At 49.2% G+C, this 18,531-nt stretch overlaps 6 protein-coding genes across 6 annotated transcripts; 3 read left to right on the top strand and 3 right to left on the bottom strand.

Annotated features, from left to right (window-relative positions):
• Positions 1–5,182: 5,182 nt before the first annotated feature.
• On the bottom strand, positions 5,183–6,551 carry EI90DRAFT_1573590 (uncharacterized protein). The gene is made up of 4 exons (XM_039051917.1): positions 6,028–6,551; positions 5,821–5,970; positions 5,288–5,770; positions 5,183–5,236 (listed from the first exon to the last, which is right to left on the bottom strand). The coding sequence occupies exons 1-3, from the start codon at positions 6,328–6,330 to the stop codon at positions 5,420–5,422; spliced, it is 804 nt and encodes a 267-aa protein (XP_038914229.1). The 5' UTR covers positions 6,331–6,551; the 3' UTR covers positions 5,183–5,236; positions 5,288–5,419.
• Positions 6,552–8,047: 1,496 nt separating this feature from the next.
• On the top strand, positions 8,048–9,355 carry EI90DRAFT_1571728 (uncharacterized protein). The gene is made up of 8 exons (XM_039051916.1): positions 8,048–8,238; positions 8,294–8,454; positions 8,511–8,547; positions 8,598–8,672; positions 8,723–8,786; positions 8,838–8,905; positions 8,956–9,038; positions 9,095–9,355. Exons 1-8 carry the CDS (start codon positions 8,100–8,102, stop codon positions 9,158–9,160), a joined length of 693 nt encoding a protein of 230 aa, XP_038914228.1. The 5' UTR covers positions 8,048–8,099; the 3' UTR covers positions 9,161–9,355.
• On the bottom strand, positions 9,221–11,536 carry EI90DRAFT_3065127 (uncharacterized protein). Its single transcript, XM_039060854.1, has 5 exons — positions 11,310–11,536; positions 10,748–11,257; positions 10,686–10,715; positions 9,541–10,664; positions 9,221–9,502 (listed from the first exon to the last, which is right to left on the bottom strand). The coding sequence occupies exons 1-5, from the start codon at positions 11,418–11,420 to the stop codon at positions 9,256–9,258; spliced, it is 2,022 nt and encodes a 673-aa protein (XP_038914227.1). The 5' UTR covers positions 11,421–11,536; the 3' UTR covers positions 9,221–9,255.
• Positions 11,537–11,620: 84 nt separating this feature from the next.
• On the top strand, positions 11,621–13,770 carry EI90DRAFT_2926124 (uncharacterized protein; the record flags this gene model as incomplete). The annotated part of the gene is made up of 8 exons (XM_039054907.1): positions 11,621–11,905; positions 11,967–12,035; positions 12,089–12,355; positions 12,408–12,654; positions 12,709–12,842; positions 12,896–13,387; positions 13,441–13,593; positions 13,645–13,770. 8 exons carry the CDS (start codon positions 11,621–11,623, stop codon positions 13,768–13,770), a joined length of 1,773 nt encoding a protein of 590 aa, XP_038914226.1.
• Positions 13,771–14,416: 646 nt separating this feature from the next.
• On the top strand, positions 14,417–15,787 carry EI90DRAFT_2997938 (uncharacterized protein). The gene is made up of 7 exons (XM_039056249.1): positions 14,417–14,558; positions 14,606–14,707; positions 14,765–14,810; positions 14,873–14,980; positions 15,020–15,154; positions 15,212–15,409; positions 15,459–15,787. Exons 1-7 carry the CDS (start codon positions 14,479–14,481, stop codon positions 15,654–15,656), a joined length of 867 nt encoding a protein of 288 aa, XP_038914225.1. The 5' UTR covers positions 14,417–14,478; the 3' UTR covers positions 15,657–15,787.
• On the bottom strand, positions 15,558–18,527 carry EI90DRAFT_3065122 (terpene synthase). The gene is made up of 11 exons (XM_039060853.1): positions 18,221–18,527; positions 17,926–18,170; positions 17,753–17,874; positions 17,603–17,699; positions 16,990–17,545; positions 16,779–16,969; positions 16,569–16,720; positions 16,409–16,514; positions 16,131–16,353; positions 15,927–16,073; positions 15,558–15,870 (listed from the first exon to the last, which is right to left on the bottom strand). Exons 1-11 carry the CDS (start codon positions 18,392–18,394, stop codon positions 15,736–15,738), a joined length of 2,148 nt encoding a protein of 715 aa, XP_038914224.1. The 5' UTR covers positions 18,395–18,527; the 3' UTR covers positions 15,558–15,735.
• Between the last annotated feature and the right edge of the window lie 4 nt (positions 18,528–18,531).

Genomic DNA, 18,531 nt, shown 5'->3' with positions numbered 1-18,531 from the left:
GAATGCATAATCTAATTCCGTCCCTTATAGCTTCGAACAAAAGGAACCGATGCAAGACCTTCCCCATCGCGGCGTAGCGCCTCAAGGAAATCACTCTCGTTCTCTCCGCTAGGGAGCTATGACGGAGGCCAGTGCAAAACCTGCCTAACTCGAATTCGGTCCGACCCCATTGCGTAGAGATCAGGATGTCGCTGGGGGGTAAGAAAGGGTTGTGAGAGCCCGAACTTTGACTCATGGCGTCCATCGCTCCTCGCGCCTGGGCGCCAATCAAGTAGAGATGCGCACAGTAACGTACGCAAAATAACGGAGCTACGGGGCACTGATGCGGGTGTAGGGTAATGAAAGTTGCTGACAGATGAAGAGGGTATGTCAAGCAAGGTGGATGAGAAACTATCCTAATGCGACAATGAAACACGGTGAAAGCATGGCCGCGGCTTCTGTGCGGTATCGAGTACTATTTTTTTGGGAAACAGGCTATTGCGGGAGTAGCATGCATCGACGCGACAATATCTTCAACTTCGCCACCGCCATGATCGTGAGCTTCCCTACAACTCCTTTCCGCGTGCTCCATAATTCTAGGGGCTGAGTTGGGACAGAGATACAGCTTTTCCAAGCAAGAAACAGCCTAACCAGCTATCGGAAACGTATTATTTGCATAGATGGAGGGGTCATAGAGTTGGCACAGTTTTGGCGGAAAGGACTCTGTAGCTGCACCTTGCGACGAGAGCGGGAAGGCATGTCAGTTTCAGAATCTGCTGGAAATTGCTGGGATTTATCTCCTTAAAAGGGTCTCTGCAGCCCTGCGCCGTGGTATGGTTTGATGCGCTGGAACAGTAATTCAGTTCGATTTCCACCTCGGGGTGAGTGCCCGTGCAGCTCAAGCACAACCAGAAATTCCAAAAGTATTTCTCCGCAGAAAGTCCGTGCTAGCGGGGATTAGGGTCTAATGTCTTCCTTGAAATGGACTGTAGGAGTAATACGCAGGTAAGCGACATTGCACTAATGGAAATGATAACGTTAATGTACATGCCTAGGTACGAAAAATATTGCTTTATCAAACTATGGAAGGGGACCCCCGAAGGACCCTATTTACTTTAATGAGCCACTAATCTACAACCACTCTATATCAATAGACCACTAATCCCCATTCGCCATCGATAAATGGAGGCACCCAATTTCAGGGACGTAATGAACTAAACATTCAAGTAGGGATATTCATTTCAGCAGAAAATGGCGAGTTCAGGTGCATGGTACTATTCGGGGAGGACGATGACGGAGTAGCTTTCTAGCTGAAACCCACAGGTCATGGTAGCTACTGTTCATATTCGACCTATCGTCTCAACAAATGACAAGCCATTAGGTTAAGCAGTTCCATATTGAAACGCTGGGCTGGAGATGCTATGTATAGGTGACGGTGGAGAGGTGGTTGGTAGTTCAATCATGCATTGCAGGAACAACGTGGAGATTTGCCACCGGAAAGATTTATTCGACGCCATAGCCTTGCACCCCATGAAATAATCATAGTATCCCAGCCATTCGCAGTGGCCAGACTGGCACCCTGCGTCTATTTTACCGCCCGCGTTGCTAAGCCTCCCATACATTGATCGGCTGCTCGGTTGATCCGGGTTTTCATATTCGCCATTATGGGCTGTTGTGCCAGCAGAGGTACCGACGTAAGTACCAAGTCCCGCACGCCCAAGGAGTGCCCGACACTATCGCTGAACCGTCTCTTGTGCAGCCCTCGGCCCCAGGAGGGGGGTATCCTCCGAAGAGTACAGCGGGAGGAACTACTCGACTTCAGGTTCGCCCCTGCAAACCAGACCCAGTGCTAACTCTAACTTAATCTCCATTAGCAAGCAGTAGAGCTGAAAGAATCCAGGGTTCGTGAGGCATAACATATAAGGGTTTGGGACTGATAGGAACACACGACCAGCGTCGGGCCCACCAAGAGCGGGTCTCAACTGGCACTGGAGCAGTTAGTTGAATCTTCTTGTAGCTGTCTCCTATCTAACGGCCATTGCTCCAGGGACCAACAACATCTCGCTCTCCAACGAAACAAATGTAGGAAACCACAAGTCACTGCAGGACTTACTCTAATGGGGGTGTTCAGTGTCGACAGACAGAGGCTACAAAGTACCCCCCACAACGTCCGGTATGTGTGTCAGCAGTTGGTCCGTCCAATATTTTCGAGTAACACTTAAAAAATGATGTAGGTACTTTCCCAGGCTTGATCCCGCGGCCGTCGGTGCTACTGCAGAGGGCGAAAGCGAGCCAATACGCCTCCCAAAAAGATCACGATATCAGACAATTGCGTGATTAATTAATATTTATTTCTTCACGCTGGTGTGATGTTGTGACCCTGCTGTGACCTTGCCCGCGCAAGCAATTTGACACCACCAACTAGGGGAAGAAGCTAGGGCGTAAAGTTTTTATAGAAAGCCACGACAACGAAGCAGCCATGCAGCTAATATGCGTCATCGATGATAATTGACGATTCCCGCCATATATTCCATAGTGGCCTAGCTAGGTCCATTGCCGCAAGATCCCCGCCCCGAGGCGTGCAAGGCCCAGCCTCAATTGTCATAGGGTGCCAGCACTTACTGGCAGTAAGAGTGCGAGCATAGGGGGAGATGAGTTTGGCTCCCCATTCAAGAAAGGGGAACAACAAGAAAACAATATTTCGTCCAGGCCAATGCAAGAGTTTTCTGGCTTTCGTTCGCGCCAGTCGACCCAACCAGTGTTCGACGATTAACAACTACCGAAGATTGTGGCGGTTCGGCGCATCAGAACTCTGCGGCAATACACCGTACATCATCGTTAGCTCAATGCGGACGAAAGATCCCAACCCTCAAAGTTGACATGGACCACCTCCCCTCCTTTTCCACCAACTGTCACACGCCTCCCATTTTGCAATACATCGGATACAGGCTGAAAATCATCAGGAAGCCAGCATATGTACGCTAATTTCGAGTCCTTGCGGCGCACGCAAAGGCAGCTTCGTTCAAGTACTACGGGAGCGAATCGGTCTGGCAGATATGTCCCAGGAAAAGAGGTTTTCTGGGGCGCTTTCGAGGTAAATGTCCACTGTTGTGCATCGAAGTAAATTATTGCTTGCTCTTCGATATCATTGGACGTTCTTGGGGCCAACACACGAAGCACAAGGCCATCCTCCGAATAGCTCAAATGGTATGGAGCCTCAAGTTTTCCTAGTTCAACAGGGACTGCAGTATCCAGCACAACATTCTTCGCGCATCTGCCGGAGGCCACTTCCCAAACCCTTATCGTCAGGTCCTTCGAAGCGGTAGCAAGGTGTACATTGTCAGGCGAGAAACACGCGGACGTAATGGAATCGGTATGACCAAGCAGTGTGGTTGGAGGATTGGAAGACTTGTTGATAATGTGGACGATCTTGCTTTCACTTACTGCAGCAGTTAGTGTCCTATTTAGGGAAGTGGCAATGGTAAAGGGACGTTTAGAGCCATTCCGAGGTCGAAGGCTCCTCACATCCCAGATGCGGATCGAGCGATCTCGGGACGCCGACGCCACATGTGCATTACCCGGGGAGAAAGCGACGGAATATACGTTGTCAGTGTGGCCTTTGAGGGCGCGAATGTGGCGACAATTTGCGGCATCCCAGAGTCGCACGGAATTGTCAACCGAACCGGAGGCGAAGCGAGCCCCATCGGAAGAACAAGAAACGGAATATACAACATCTTTGTGGCCTTCGAGCGGAATTATAATCCCAGTTTCAAAATTCCAAACACCCACCAACTTATCGTGGCAGGCGAAGACGACGCGTTCGTTGTCCGGATGAAATGCAACGCAACCCACGGCACTACGGACCTGGTGAGAGCGACGCAAGTGCCCTGTCGCTGTATCCCATATTCCAACAGAGCCGTCGAATGACGCTGACGCCAGAAAAGTACCACTGCGGGAGTATGCAACGGAGATGACAGCATCGGAGTGCTTGCGAAGAACGATGGAGGATCCGGTAAGTGAATTCCAGATCCGGATAGTCCTGTCGTGAGACGCAGAGGCCAGCCACGTGCCGTATGGACTGTATGCGAGAGAATTGACACGCTGAGAATGACCCAGGAGCTTGGCAACCCGGGTTGCTTTCTCCGCATCGTAAATGTATACGCGATTGTTCTCCGTTGCGCAAGCGACATGTGAGCCATCCGGGGAGTAGGTAACAAAGACGCAAGGATAAGGTACGTGTAATGTGTGTAGCAGGGTACTTGTGCTGGGGCACCAGACATCGACGTCCTTATCTCTTGAAGCCGACACTAGCCGAGCACCGTCGGGGGAGTAGGCTACGGAGCATACATCGTGTTGATGAACATGGCGCTTCATGGGTCCCCGACTCCATGCGTCTTGGGATGTGCCCGCAGAAGTAACCGAAATAGCGTCATGCGATACAATGGTTGAAAATGAGGAAGAAATCGAGGACACCAAGTAGGGCTCAAGTTCGAATGGTATGGAACCGGTAAAGATGAGGAAAGAGCACTGGCTCAGCGCTCGTTTCGAACGAAGCATGAACCTGTGCATATGTGATATGAACACCCGGTGGTCTTTCATAGCGGAGGACCCACGCTGCGCACATATAGGTAAGCATAAAACCGTGAATGAGTAAACACCCAAAATGCGCACCATCCAATTCCCCACACGATAGAGATCGAGACAAGCAGCGTCGACCATGTCCATCAGCCCCATAGCAACTATCCAGTGTGGCAACAATGTTCGTATGAACGGGTCCAGAACTTGGACAATTTCCAGGTTGTTGCAGTCAACTCGACATACAAGCAAGGACCAAATTTTGGAAGCGAATTGAGCTCTTTTTGGGAAAACATTGTCGAACTTTATATCGAGTTCAACAATGTCTTTATTCAGTTGATACCGGCATTCTCGCGACATATGCTCCAGAGATTTGCAGCACGAAAGTTGGTTGATCGTCCACCGAGCGAGCTCAAGGTCGGAAGACGCTGACACTTGTTGACGAGTCCATCGCAGTCCTGGGTCGCATTCGACACTAACGTCGGCTTCCGTGTCGCCAAACTGAGCAGCACTTAGTCAGAGGGACCAGAGGAGCAGCGCAAGTAAACTCACGGCCGTAGCTAGAAATCGTTTCGCCACTGACCTGAAACTCTCAAACTCATCTTGATTCATGACACGGTCACACCGCCCAAGCGCCGACCCACCTGACCGTCGCCACTCATCCAATTTATGACCAAAGTCACTGGGACGCCAAGTTCAGCGCATGAATACCAAGGAAAGATAGCGTACGCACACCAATGCAAGATCCTGGAGTTGTCGTGCACCCGTGACATCACATAAATAATGAAGATGCTCGTAAACAACGCTTTGACAATCCATAGCCAGCTGCATCAAAGATGGCTTGAGGCCTGGCCAAACTTTGATATCATCTACGCTGCAGCAGTGCACTAGCCTCTGAGTAATTTAATTGGTCACGATGGCGATGCAAGGCGGAACAGTGGGAAGCTCCACTTACGGCCTGAATCTCAGTAACCCGCGCTAGATTTACGAAAACTGTTCGGATCTTTGGATCATGTGTCATAAGGGCGAGCGATTCGAGGTCTTTAATCGAGGTCGCGATGGGTGGGGGGTGCATGGCATACATCCTCGCTTTGATTGCTTTACGAAGGGGGTAGGACAAGGTTGGGTGGTTCAGACGATCTAGTCTACGAAAGGAGCCACCGAAAAACTGAATTGATATCTCCTGGATAACAGATGAAAAAAACCAGCAATTCTCCTGAAGACTCGTAAGGACCAACCACCTCGAAGGAACCGGAGAAACTTCACTTTTCTCAGTCCATATAACGTTGAGCCATCCCGGATGATATTGAGTACCGTTCCAAAAGATTTAAGAGGAATAGGAGTGGGAAAATGTACTTGAGCTTCCATTTTCTCCTGGTCTTCGAGAACGTGCGCCTGATTTAATGCTAAATTTGCCTAGATGACGAGTAAGGAAAGGGAGTTCGGAAGCAGTTGTACAGTGCGGCCCACCACATCTTTCGCGCCTCCGTCAGGCGGTGAGAAAAGCAATCTGAATGTGCTCTGGGTGTTGGGGCGGCGATCAAGACGAATCCAAAACTCGTGTCCATTTCTTTCTCCAGCGAGAAGTACAAACCGATGGCTCAGGCTACCCTTCCCTGAATACCGAACAATTGAGGTCACCGTAGCACCCTCGGCTTGAGTACTTCGACTCAGTTCGTCACATAGCTGACTGAGAGGCACAACTGTCTTTCCAACTGATGGAATCATATGCAGGATATCCTGGGTGGCTGGGTGTTCATCCTGCTCACTGCACATGGATAAATCAGACACAGTGCGTATCTGTTGACGAAGATGTGGTTACGAAGCATCCCATCTCCAGAGCGGAACCAACACCTTACCCTTACGCTAGAATCCCATGTAAGGGCATGGCCGCCATTGTCTGGCTGGGGAAGGGACATTGACGGTCCTCTGAATCGGTGCTTCTGGGAGTTGGGTACGTGAATATCAGCCGGTGGATGCGGATGAGCTACTTCGAAAAACCGTGATCAGGGGGGTTGAAAATAGTCAGGGGAAGAAGATGGTTGTGCTCGTCCAAGAAAGAATGTGACTTGAAACGAGCGGGATAGATTCAGCTTTCAGACACTTTGGGGTCAGGCTTATCAATCAATTTAGCCTTCTGTTGCAGAGTTGTCCACGACATGGCCGCATTGTTAGCGCATGTAATCTCAAGAAACAGTGACTAGGATCAAATGATTCATTACACCAATGATACGCCACAGTCGAAGCTCCATGGCTTGATTTTGTGAGTATGAACGGTCCGTCCCCCATCCTTGAGGCAGCACAAAGCACGTAAGAATGTCTCTTCCCGGATATCCAGTGGGTGCAGAGTGTATTTCCAGAATGGGGTTAGCTTCATAAGCCTCATGCAGGGTGAGGTGGATCGCACTGAAGTCCCGATTACGTAAGGGAGGGGCTACCCGCCAGCGGCCGAGTGCAACGGGCGCTACAGACACGCATTAAATCCATCGTGTCTTGTTGAGCCCCCGCGCGCCGATGTTCTCCTTGCATAGCGTGCAAGGAATGGCTGTCTGTTGCCTCATTTAGGGTGACGGCCCTTGGAAGACGTTGAGAGGTATGATGCATTAGCCAGACCGTATAATTAATGTGGCAGAAATGATTGCACATAGTGTGGCGGTTCTCTGGTCCGTGCGCTATAATAGAGAGCGCTTCACTAAATTCCAAATACCAGCAGCCCATGTCATCAGCAAGCATAGGTCGGACACCAGCTGGAGAGTCCATATGGATGATGAATTGGTGTCAAACATTCTGAAAATAAACATTACCTGTCGACTTGAAAAGCGCCTCAGTCATTGCACTCGCTGCCGTGCCTCCGTGGGCGTCGTGTTTCCCTCAATAGATGAATTAATACGAGGGCTGTAAGACGTGTTCAGTGCAAACGTCATAGCTTGTAGAAAAGCAACCATACCCAAAACGCCAGCCGAGTTACCCATGAATGAACCTCTCCGAGTCACCGAGTTGAGAATGCTGTTCAACCGTAACCGTGGATTTGAGACGGCGAGTTGGCGCGTGCTGCCTTCACGTAATCCCCAAAGAGCTAAGCCTAATCCGGAAAAGAACAACATATCAATCAAGAGTACAGCAGCTAACTGAAAAACGAAATAAGTAGTACCTGACAAATAGGTTGTACTTATCCCATAACACAAGTCGTCAGCCGAGCCACGGCTTGGTAGCGCAGTCTCGGCACCTGGAAGTTGGTTCCGCTTATCATCTTCCAGAACAAGGAAATCCAGGCCGTCCCCCCCAAATATTCTATGGGATGCAGCCTGGAGGGATCGAATTTCCCAGTGCTGAGCAAATCAGAGGCCGTTAACGGTTCAGGTCCGTCAGTAAGGGGTTGGGTGAGGTATTCCGCAAGTATGAGGTTGCATTGTCTCCCGAAGACGCCGACGCTGATGTCCATTTCAATATCGAAATGTTCCCATTCTCACGGTTCTCAGAAAGGAAACTTTACCTCCAGGAAAATTCCCACGGCCTGATGCGTATCACGACGTCTTGGACCTTCTATGCTCGGACGAAGCGTGTTCCCTTTGGCTTTCACCGGAAAGAGACAATTTGTTCGTCTGGTGCTGGATATCCATCAAGTATCACAAAGTCTTAGGCATTCAACAATCCAACCTCTGAACCGCCGCACGGCCCCACGTCGTGAGCCGACACCACCCTATGGTATCTAATGTCAGTTATTGACCCTACGAGATAGGGTGGGCTGCTTCAACATCCGTGACCTCTTCGCCAAATGACCCGGCCGATTATGAGGCAAATAAAGCTCTTGAAGCCGGTACAAAGTTGCTTGAAGAAGGAGACGTGGACGGCGCAAAGGCCATGTATAAACGAAGCGTTGATATAAAACGAACTGCTAGCGTGAGCTTACTAATCCGGACTCTGGTGATGAGACCCTCATTTCTGTGTGCTCACAGGCGTTGTTCAATCTGGGAGTCACATACTATCATTCGAGTTCGTAGAAAGGAAACCTACTCTATCTCTCACTAAAATCAGCCCTTCAGAGGAGTATCCTGAAGCAATAGGCGCTTGGGAGGAAAGCATCAGCTTACAGCCGTCGAGTCCAGATGCACACACAAGTAAATCTTTCTGTTTCAAGCTCGCAGTAGTTGGCTGAGCCATGTCTTAGACTTAGCAAGTGCCTATATTATGTCACCTGTTTCGAGGCCTGACCTTGCGCTCAAACATCTGAGGTGAGTTTCCCTGTGCCGAAATGGAATCACGACATTTATACCACTCTTCAGGACTGCATCCTCCCTCTCCCCGGACGATCCTGAGATTTCCTTCAATCTGGCTGCTGTTCTCGAAGCTTGTGCGTGCTCATATAGAGACTAACCTTCAAATTCTTAATCACCCCATTAGGCGGTTTCTTGGAGGAAGCCTTAGATCATTACAAACGTAGCAAGGAAAACGGTGTTGAGCGAGCAGGCGTTCACATCAGAAACGTGGGTTGCTGTTTTAGTTCACGCCATTCCACAGGATGATTTATTGTTGCCAATAGGTTAGCGCAAAAATCTTGGGGAAGAGAATGAAGGAGGCTGCTGGTGGCGATCAGCGCGATGAGTAGATCTACTGATACCATTATAGGTTTCAGGCCTTCCGCAACACAGCTGCAGTTGTGATGAACCCTTGATCATCATTATTTTGTGCTCAATCATAAAATTATTCAATGATACGATAAAGTCGGTTCGTCCGTACACCAGAAGTTTCCAAAAACTGTTTAAGGACATCTAAACCTTCCTCTACCCCGGTATCATCTCGGACTGCGTTTTCTTTAGCCCAGCGGGCTGCACAACGAACCAGTTGATTCGCATAGTTTGACTGCATCAGCTTACGACGGAAGTAGCTTCGCTCTGAGGCTGTGAGTGGCCCAAAATCATTGTGCTCAGAGTTTGAGCGTCCCACGTCCCTCCCAAGTTTCCCGAGCGAGAGGATAATCCGTTAAACAATTCCAATATGTGGCACATCCCTACGTTACCCCTCTCTACGTCTACTGGTGTCACAATATACGGAACTCGCGAATCGAGCAATGTGCATATTGCAGTGCTCCATGTTCGCAGAAAGAACCTCATATCGAACGACGTAAATGCAGACGTGCAGCCGAGAAGCTTAGCAATCCTCTGGACCTGTTTCGGGGAGAATTGATTGGGGTGGCTTATCTGTTGGTCAACAAGGTAATCCAGAAGATATTGGAAAGTGGTGCACAACCGAAAACGGAGACCCCGGGAAGTCGCTCGGATAAGAGACGAGGGATGTTTGTAAAGGCGAAATGGATTGTGTCCGCTGGATTGTAATGTTGAATTAGGATAGGATGCCAGGAACTGGGGGACCGAGCTCTCGAAAGCCTCCAACAATTCCTTCATTTGGAGAAAGTGGCACAAAGCATTGTCAAACTCGTGATGGAGCAAACAGTGCCTGATCAAAATAGCGAAGCGGTGAAGTTCGATCTCCACATAGGAAATTTGGTGACCATGATACCACGGCATTGAGGGGTCGCAGCCATTGAGCGGAGCCCCGAATCGCGTTCGCCACGCGCGCGATTGGATTCTTTGTATGGCATTCTCGTATGACCAAACAGATGGGGAGTCTGAGATTTGCAGAATCAGTTCCTTGAATACAATTGGGCGCGAGTTAGGTCGCAACCCTGGGGACCGAGCTGCCTCGTGAAGTGTAAGCAACGTTTCGGCCCAGGCAAAATCCACCATGGCTGTCTGCTGATGAACCTTTGTTGATATCCTGATTCTTCCGATCGTCTGAAGAATAGTGAGGACGGTTTCGGATGATGTGGGGACACGAGATGAATATTGTAACAGATCGCCAAGTCCCCTCAGAAGAATAGACAAAAGACGAGGCGGCACGGACATGCCAGCCCTAGTCATATCATCCAGTAGAGTCTGGACAAATTTCAGGGTGCTATCGACGACGTATTCTTTGTTTGGCCCCAAACGCCGTACCCTTCTGTATGGGTAATAGCAGTTTCCAGTTTGCGGAGGCTTCAGGATACCGAAAGCAGCCCCAAGAACACGTCCATACACAACAGCTGAATGAACAGGTATGGCCAGAGTCCTCATCTCGTTGAAGAGTCTCATCACCTCTTTGTATTCTTGCCGAGGGTACAATCGCTTATTAGCTTCGCGAAGAGCTGTTGAACTACAGAAAGGGTGTGCGAATCCATATTTTCGCGACGGTGGACGATCCATTGGATCGACTTCAGCGCAGCAGATGTGAGAAAGGGGGAGAGGGGAGGGTGGATAGCGGAAAGAATGGCGAGGTACGAGCGCGGGGTAAGAGTGCAGTTCTTTTTGGCCAGTAACTGGACGAGCTTCTCGACTCGGAAAAGTGCTTCTGTCGGACTCAATAAGACATTTCCCTGACGCACAAAGCGAAGCATCAGAAGGACAACGGGGTCGGAGGCATCGATGGTCCTTGGTTGTTTGTACAGATGATAGATGTAGGCTCGCAGTATTGATGGCCACCTTTGGGGATCCCGAAGCAGATTGAGCATCTGGGCATCGAGTTCCCTGCGAATGGCCTCGAGAAGAGATGTGGGGGCTGACGGCTGATCTGAGTGCTTTCTTTTGATGTCGGCAATAACGCGAGCAAAAATGGCTGCACCGCGAACATGTTTTGGTGGTCCCACAGTATTTATTGCTTTGGTCGGTGGCTGTAGAGGTGGAATCGTAGTGAGATCGCCATGACAATTCGGGACAGTTTACCTTCGAATTCGCTAAGGGGATGGGCACACATATCCGTGAAGGAGATGCAACTGCAGAACGCTCTGCTTGAACCAGGCGCGGGGTCATGGTCAGCAGACATGACCGTAACATCCAGATGATTGGGCATTGGCGACTAATCCTAAAAATCCTTTGGTGAAGGAATTCCTAACACATGTCGCACGTTGAGGACATAAGCGCCGTCCCGCGACAAGAAGACCAGAAAAGCTATAAATTGAATTGTCGGATGGAACCGTTGCCTCGTTCAGTAATTGAGCTCCCTCGGAGATTCCGTTCACGACGGGACAACTTCAATGACAAGCCCGTACGACGATACACTGAATCCGTTCCAAGAAGATGGATCTGCATCTCCATTGACGTTCGATGCCCCGAGTCTTGTTAGTACGCCGTCAATCGAACATGTACAGTTCACTCCAGACGGGACTGCGGTTGACTCCAGCCAGTCCACGGTTAATGGGCAATTTGGAGAGCACTCGAAACCAACTGGCAACCCAGCTGTCTACCCCTCTGCACGCCCAGCCGGTTTCAAAAATGATATCGACCGATACTTGCATTCTGGAGATGACGCGGAAATACTCGTATGTCGTTTGCGCATATGCGCGTTTATTCGGTTCAGAAGGGGACTCACCCTTTCCCAAGATCGTTGATGCGGTGAAAACAACCGAGAACTCTTCATCGCCTTACATAGTATATGTCATTCGAACAGGGGTTCGTCATGTCTTTGCACCTGATGTGTTTCAAACCAACCACCATTTCTCTAGAATGAGGAGACGCGACGCCGGTATTCAGAGTTCGAAGCCTTCCGCAATGTCATGACGAAGCTATACCCGACGCTCATCATTCCACCAATACCATCAAAACAGAGTCTTGGCGACTACGCGGTGAAACAAGCGAAAGCGAAAGAAGATGCTGCCCTAATTGCACGTCGCAAGCGAATGCTTCAAGTCTTTCTCAACAGAATTTCTCGACACGACATCCTCTCTACAGAAGTCGTATTTCATAGGTTTCTCAGCGGTGACGTCTCATGGGTATGCAGTCGATGATTAAATTAACCCGCAACTGCTCATGATCTCCCTACAGGCAGAAATAGCACGATCTCCCCCGTTGACTCTCCTGCCCAAAAATATCCTGAAAGCCCCAGCCCACAACCCGCTGGATGCAAGTTCCGCCATTGCCTACGCTGCACTTCCCAGTCCAAGCGCTTCCGCCACACTTCGACAACCCGACCAAAGATTCCAGGATTCTGAGGTATTCACCAGTAGGTTTGCCTCACATTTGTCTGGCAACATGGAGAAAGTAACACGGCGGACTATGAAACGATGGTCTGGTGCGTTACGGCTACGGTATCTCGATCTCAAATGATATAAAATACATGTCATAGAGTACTCTCACGATCACGCCGAACTTGGGGCAGCCTTAAATGCTTTCAGCCTGTCGGAATCGGGTAATTTAGCGCCAGCAATTGAGAGAATAGGACAAGCAGTTGACGCCACATATATCTCAACTGCACGTTTAGTAAGCACTGTGTTTCCCACCCGTTTTTGCGTTTTCCACTCAGAATCGCCCAGCTCCAAGATTTTGAGCAAGTTTGGACGGAACCTTTACATGAGTACTCGCAATTTGGGGACATCATCAGGAAGCTTCTGCAGTACCGACATCAAAAACATGTCCAATACGAGCTGACACTGGATTCTCTGGAAACAAGGCGCGAAAATCTAGAGGAGTTAGAGAAGAGCGAGATAGAGGCTCGGAGACTTGAAGCAGCGTTGGTTGCCGTGGGTGTCCGACCCAAGTCCGCCTCTGTTCCAGCGACTGGTCATCGTGGGGAACAACCCAATGGTGTTGAAGGTGACATTGATGACATTGTTGCGGAGTCACGATCGTCTCTGGGGCAATCTCTCTCCCTTCCCCCATCACCTGCCGTGTTGCCGAGACGAAACAAGAGTCCAAGTGGCGGTCTTCTCAGTGCTCTGTCGCACTCTATCCATGGAATGATGGATGTGGATCCAGAGGCAGCTCGTCGAAGTTCGATCAGCAAGACAAAGGACGCTATCTCACATGTGTGTATTGCCGATCATCCTGCTTGAGTGTGTTGAGATGATTTCTTGCACAGCTAGAAGATGCCCAACACCTCTCCGCCCAGGATCTCAAATATGCTTCGTCCATTATACAAGCAGACCTTGACCGGTTCCAGCGTCAAAAGGTGGCAGATCTTAGGGAAATGTGCATAGGAATGGCACGCATCCACCTCGCATGGTGCAAGGCCGTAAGTCTTGTACCCAGGATATCTCCACACAGGACTGACCGTTAATCCTAGAATCTCGAGGCCTGGGAAGCTGCCAAAGCGGAGATCGCAGCAATTGAACCTCACCCAAATAAACCTCCGCTCCGTCCTGCTGCGAAGGATAGTGCCGGGCCAAGCGGGGCCACTGCCACTAAATGACCTCCAATGGATTTTACAATTACTCATCTCATTCTTCCGAATCATTACTATCCTAAGTACCTCGATCGAACAACGGACTCAATAATTGATCTTGTACAATTATCTAGTGTTTAACAGAGGGAGACGATGCAAGCAGCATAATCTGTATCATGATATTGAACGGTGATGATTATACATGGTCTCTGGGACTAAATTGCTATGCACCGTACTGGACAGGTTAAAAGTTGTGCACCGTACGTCATGTCGTTGGAGTAAGCAGCTGGCAAGAAATCACATTGAAAGAGCAACAGAGGCTGTTGACATCCGAAACCCGGCCTATGCTACCCATTCAAAATAACCACGCCACGACACCCTGGGCTGATGGTTGGGAGACTAATTAAAAAGGTTGCCGTTCATTGACGCTTCCCCTATTCCAGTGGCACATGCACAAGGCCGCATCGTTCAACTTGAGTGTTAACACTGGTGGATGTTCTCCCTCCATCCCCTGGATGATAGCAGTGATCAGAAGGGGGCATCCGCATGAAGCACGTTGGTGCAGGCCCCAGCAAGAAGAAGTTGATCTTTTGGAACTGGCAACAAATGGTGACTGTGACACAACGTGACTTGTGCTGTCAAATCATGACTTTTACCGTCGTTCCTCTCGTACCCGCCTCTCGAACTCAATATGGGGGCGGTCGGTTGCATCGGCCAAGGAAGACAGATCATGATATGGATATCGACAATGAAGCGTCTTCATTGCGTCTGACAACTCCTGGGGAAGTAATATCCGATTCCTCAGCCGTCCTGAGGTAGGTTGTTGTGCTCACGAAATTTGGGTCCTCATATTTTGAAAAAGGGGTCATGGAACTTATGTCGAGGACGAGGATGTAGTAGCGTCGCTTGCTGGAGTGGTCTCTCGTGTAAATAAATTGGTGGTTGTGAAGGCGCTAAAGTCTAGGTTCGTTCGAGCTTTTTTTTGGGAGGGACTTTATTCTGGCTTAGTTGTGTTTTCCAGGTACATACCAGAAGTGGGCGATCTTGTGGTTGGACGAGTTGTGGATGTCTGTATTGCAGCCAGATATAAATACCCAATCGTATATGCGACTCAACTAGGCATCGTTAGGTTGGGTCAAAGCGTTGGAAAGTGGATATCAACTCGCGATTAGATGGTATTCTCATGCTTGCTTCCGTTAATCTTCCGGGGGGCATTCAGGCAGGTCCTAGACCTCCCGTCCGGCAGGGTTTATCTGACTGCCCTACATAACACCAGCGCAGAAGGCTCGAAGCTGATGAGTTGCAAATGAGAAACTTCTTCGAAGAAGGCGATTTACTCGTAGCGGAAGTTCAATCGTTCTTCGCTGAAGGATCAACTGCTCTCCACACCCGTTCTCTCAAGTTTGGAAAGGTACTTCCTTGTTTTACGATCTTCTAGAGGGCTAATTATTCGTTCTCACTTGGCCAGTTGCGCAACGGTCAACTAGTAACTATACCCTCCACTTTGGTGCGGCGTCTCAAGTCGCATTTCTTCTCTTTAACATGTGGGGTGGATATCATCCTTGGCATGAATGGTTACATTTGGGTACAGAAACATACCGCTGCCAACCAAAAAGAGGGTGAAGAGGGATTTGACTCTGAAGCTGTCTACTCAAACGTTAACGACGTATGTCTAGCGACTTGGCCTTAGTTACAATGCACTAATGTACTTCCAGGACATCGATTGGATGACGCGTGCGGCGATAGGTCGCGTCTCGAACATTATTCTTGTCTTCGCTCGCTATCAGTTCCCACTCACTGACACATTGCTGAACGAAGCATACGATTGGATCACAGATAATGAGATCGATGTAAAGAACATTTTGTCGGAAGAGGTTGCCGAATCTTTGATGATAGGACTCATGCAGTCATAGGTACAATAATGATAAAATCCTCAAGTCGATACATAGGTCGCATGAGTCTCGCGCGTAACTATAAAGGGGTCACCGTTTTTCAATCAATGGTCTGAAGGTATTTGTGCGCCTTGCCCAGCGCCCAAATAGTAAAACTGAATTTGAAGTTGGGGTATGCAATAGCACAGTTTTTATTGAAGATGCCTTCAATCGCCTCGTGAGCCCATGATCCATCCTAAGGGTATGCATGTCAATGGAAATTCTCGTGTTAGTCGTAAATGATATGCTCACGGGAAGTTGACGTGTCATAATGAGTCGCACAGCACGTTCCAACGGCTGTCTCTTCGGGTATTTCGCGTGTATCAAACCGAGCAAGGCCCAAGAAGTCTGCACAACGAGGGATTCCGGATGTTCCGTATACACGCCAGAAACGCAACTCTAGACTCCGTACCATAAGCTACTCGCTCTTTGATACATACCACATTTGACACGTACCATATATGTTTCGCCCCATCCGCCATCTAGTTTTTGCTTAGATCTCAAAAACTCGCATGCCTTCTTTACGCTCTCGCTTGAATTATACGTCTCGCCGTTTTGAGACAGGGATTCGAGAGCAAACATAGTGGCGTAAGTGAAGCAGATGCCCCAGGAGCCGAACCATGACCCATCAGCTCGCTGGGACTTGTGTATATAAGAAATTGCACGGCGAATTGTGGTGCTGGGACCCAGACTGGGTTAGAATGAGAAGACAAAGACGAATATACACGGCTTACTCAATCTCGTTCCTTCGATACTCAGGTTGATACTGTTTAAATATCGTCAATGCCGTCACGACTGAGGTCGTGCACTCCGGGTATGTATAATCGGTCATGATATTGCCTAGGGATAGATAGGGTTGGCGGAAACCCAGACCTAGGTACACTGGGCACTCACCAAAAACCTCCGCGGGGTTAATCATCTCAAGGAGCCTTGACGGCGCACGCACCAACTCATAGCTAGCAAAACCTCCATTCGAGTTCTGCATGGTCAAGAGTGTATCCACTGCATCGCATAGACGTTCATTGGAGACGAGTTCGGGAGCTCCTCTTCACAAAGACACTTGTTCAGACACGCGTATTTCCGTATTGAAAGCAATTTACTCACTCAGCGTGCTTTTGCAAATAAATAATTGCCTTGAGACCCTCTCCAGTACAATCACTGACGGTATATCCCTGTTCCTTGGTGCTAAACGGCCATGCGCCTTTTGTTCTGTGACGGTAAGCAGATTCGTAATGCTTCGGATTCTCGCGTATCTGACACTGGTCAATCCAGCGTAGTGCGTTAATCGCTGCATCCTTGTTCCCTCCTCGTGAACAAGACCAGTTTCCACAATAGCCTGAGATATGAATACCGTATCCCAAAGTTGGGAGCCATTGGTACCGCACATCAGCATCCCTTCTGCGCCGAGCCACATGAAGTCCAAGCGCCTTCGCTCATGCATCCGATATGCCTCACTGTCTGGTCCTTCGACGTGCGCTCGACAAATGAGATTAATCATTTTATTCACAGGACCGAGGTCCTGGTATGACGTATTTTCATCCTCCTTGCAGATGAGCTCGTACGCTCGGTTCAAAGCACGTCTTCTAATGAATGGGACAAGACAACACTCGTAGGCGCCCAGAACACCATTGAGAATGTCAAGGAGAGTGGTATGAGGTGCATAAATATCGACTGGTGCAACATTATTCCGCTGCTCAGGCCAGTTGATGGTGTTATAGTCTTGCACATAAAGCTCTTTTCTCAGAGAGAGAATAAGCTCGTTATCAGCAGCCTGGAAGCGAATCCCATATAAGTAGCTCATCGCCACATATACTTGTCGGGTGTGTATCCACCACCGATGGGGGTGTATCGGCAACCAATCGGGCAGAAGCCTTAAGCGGAAATGTCACTTTGCTATCCGGGCGTGAGAATGGGAAGTTGTCACTTACCAAAGCTCGGGAGGAATGGGGTTGTTTCCCTCCCAATCGTACACATTCAATACTGACAGCCAAAACTTTCCCCACGAAGGTACTCCAGTTGCTCCCCCTACTTGGCAATCGATCCTTGCCCTCAGACGATAGTAATCCAGGAAGGCTCACCCAAACGATGCAGATGAGCTCGTGCCCTCACTAAAAGAGGATGGTTCTTTGGCACACCCAAGAGCCTCATAACTGTATAATTGAGCGCCGTGCCGAAAACTGTGGATACGCCTTCGACATGGCTACGCATGAATGGGTCAAAATGCAGGATAACTTGGTGGCAGACGACATACATTCCCCAGCCACCATCATCAGGATGAGCACGGTTGATTAAATATCTTATAATCTCCATTCTCTGTCCCTCTGTAAAATCCATGCCCGACACATATGACCCAATGACCAGTCCGGGGAGAAGAAACATGGGTCCACCGTATTCACCAGGCCAATGGCCATCAGGATCTTGGAGATTCTTGTAAAAGGAAAAGCCGTTACGTGCTGCAGACATTGCATCTTTCGCTATTGGCAGTGCTGGGAGGCCCTGAAAAAGTCAATACGGGGGAAAGTATAAAATGCAGAAACTGCACTTACTGTCGGAAGGCCAAGCCAGTATTTGTCGATAATGGACTGTGGCCAAGTCTTGGCTTCCTCATCAGATAAATAGTGCCATATATGCCTTCCACCATCTGTACATTTGAGCCTCCAGTTTGAATAATTGGTGAAAGGTGTATTTCCCTCGAGGGGGATCTGGGGAGAAGCCCGCATTACAGGATAGTGTGTGCGAGAAATATCGTGGAATAGATTCTATTTGATACGTTTCAGAGTGAGGTACAGTGCAGGAGAGGTCTGTTGTGGAACGATATCACTATATTTATGAATTCATTCAATAGAGTTCGAGGAGG

Source organism: Cantharellus anzutake (genome assembly GCF_015039405.1).
Source record: "Cantharellus anzutake strain C23 chromosome Unknown EI90scaffold_36, whole genome shotgun sequence".
Classification (NCBI taxonomy): domain Eukaryota; kingdom Fungi; phylum Basidiomycota; class Agaricomycetes; order Cantharellales; family Hydnaceae; genus Cantharellus; species Cantharellus anzutake.
This window is presented reverse-complemented; position numbering and strand designations above follow the sequence as displayed.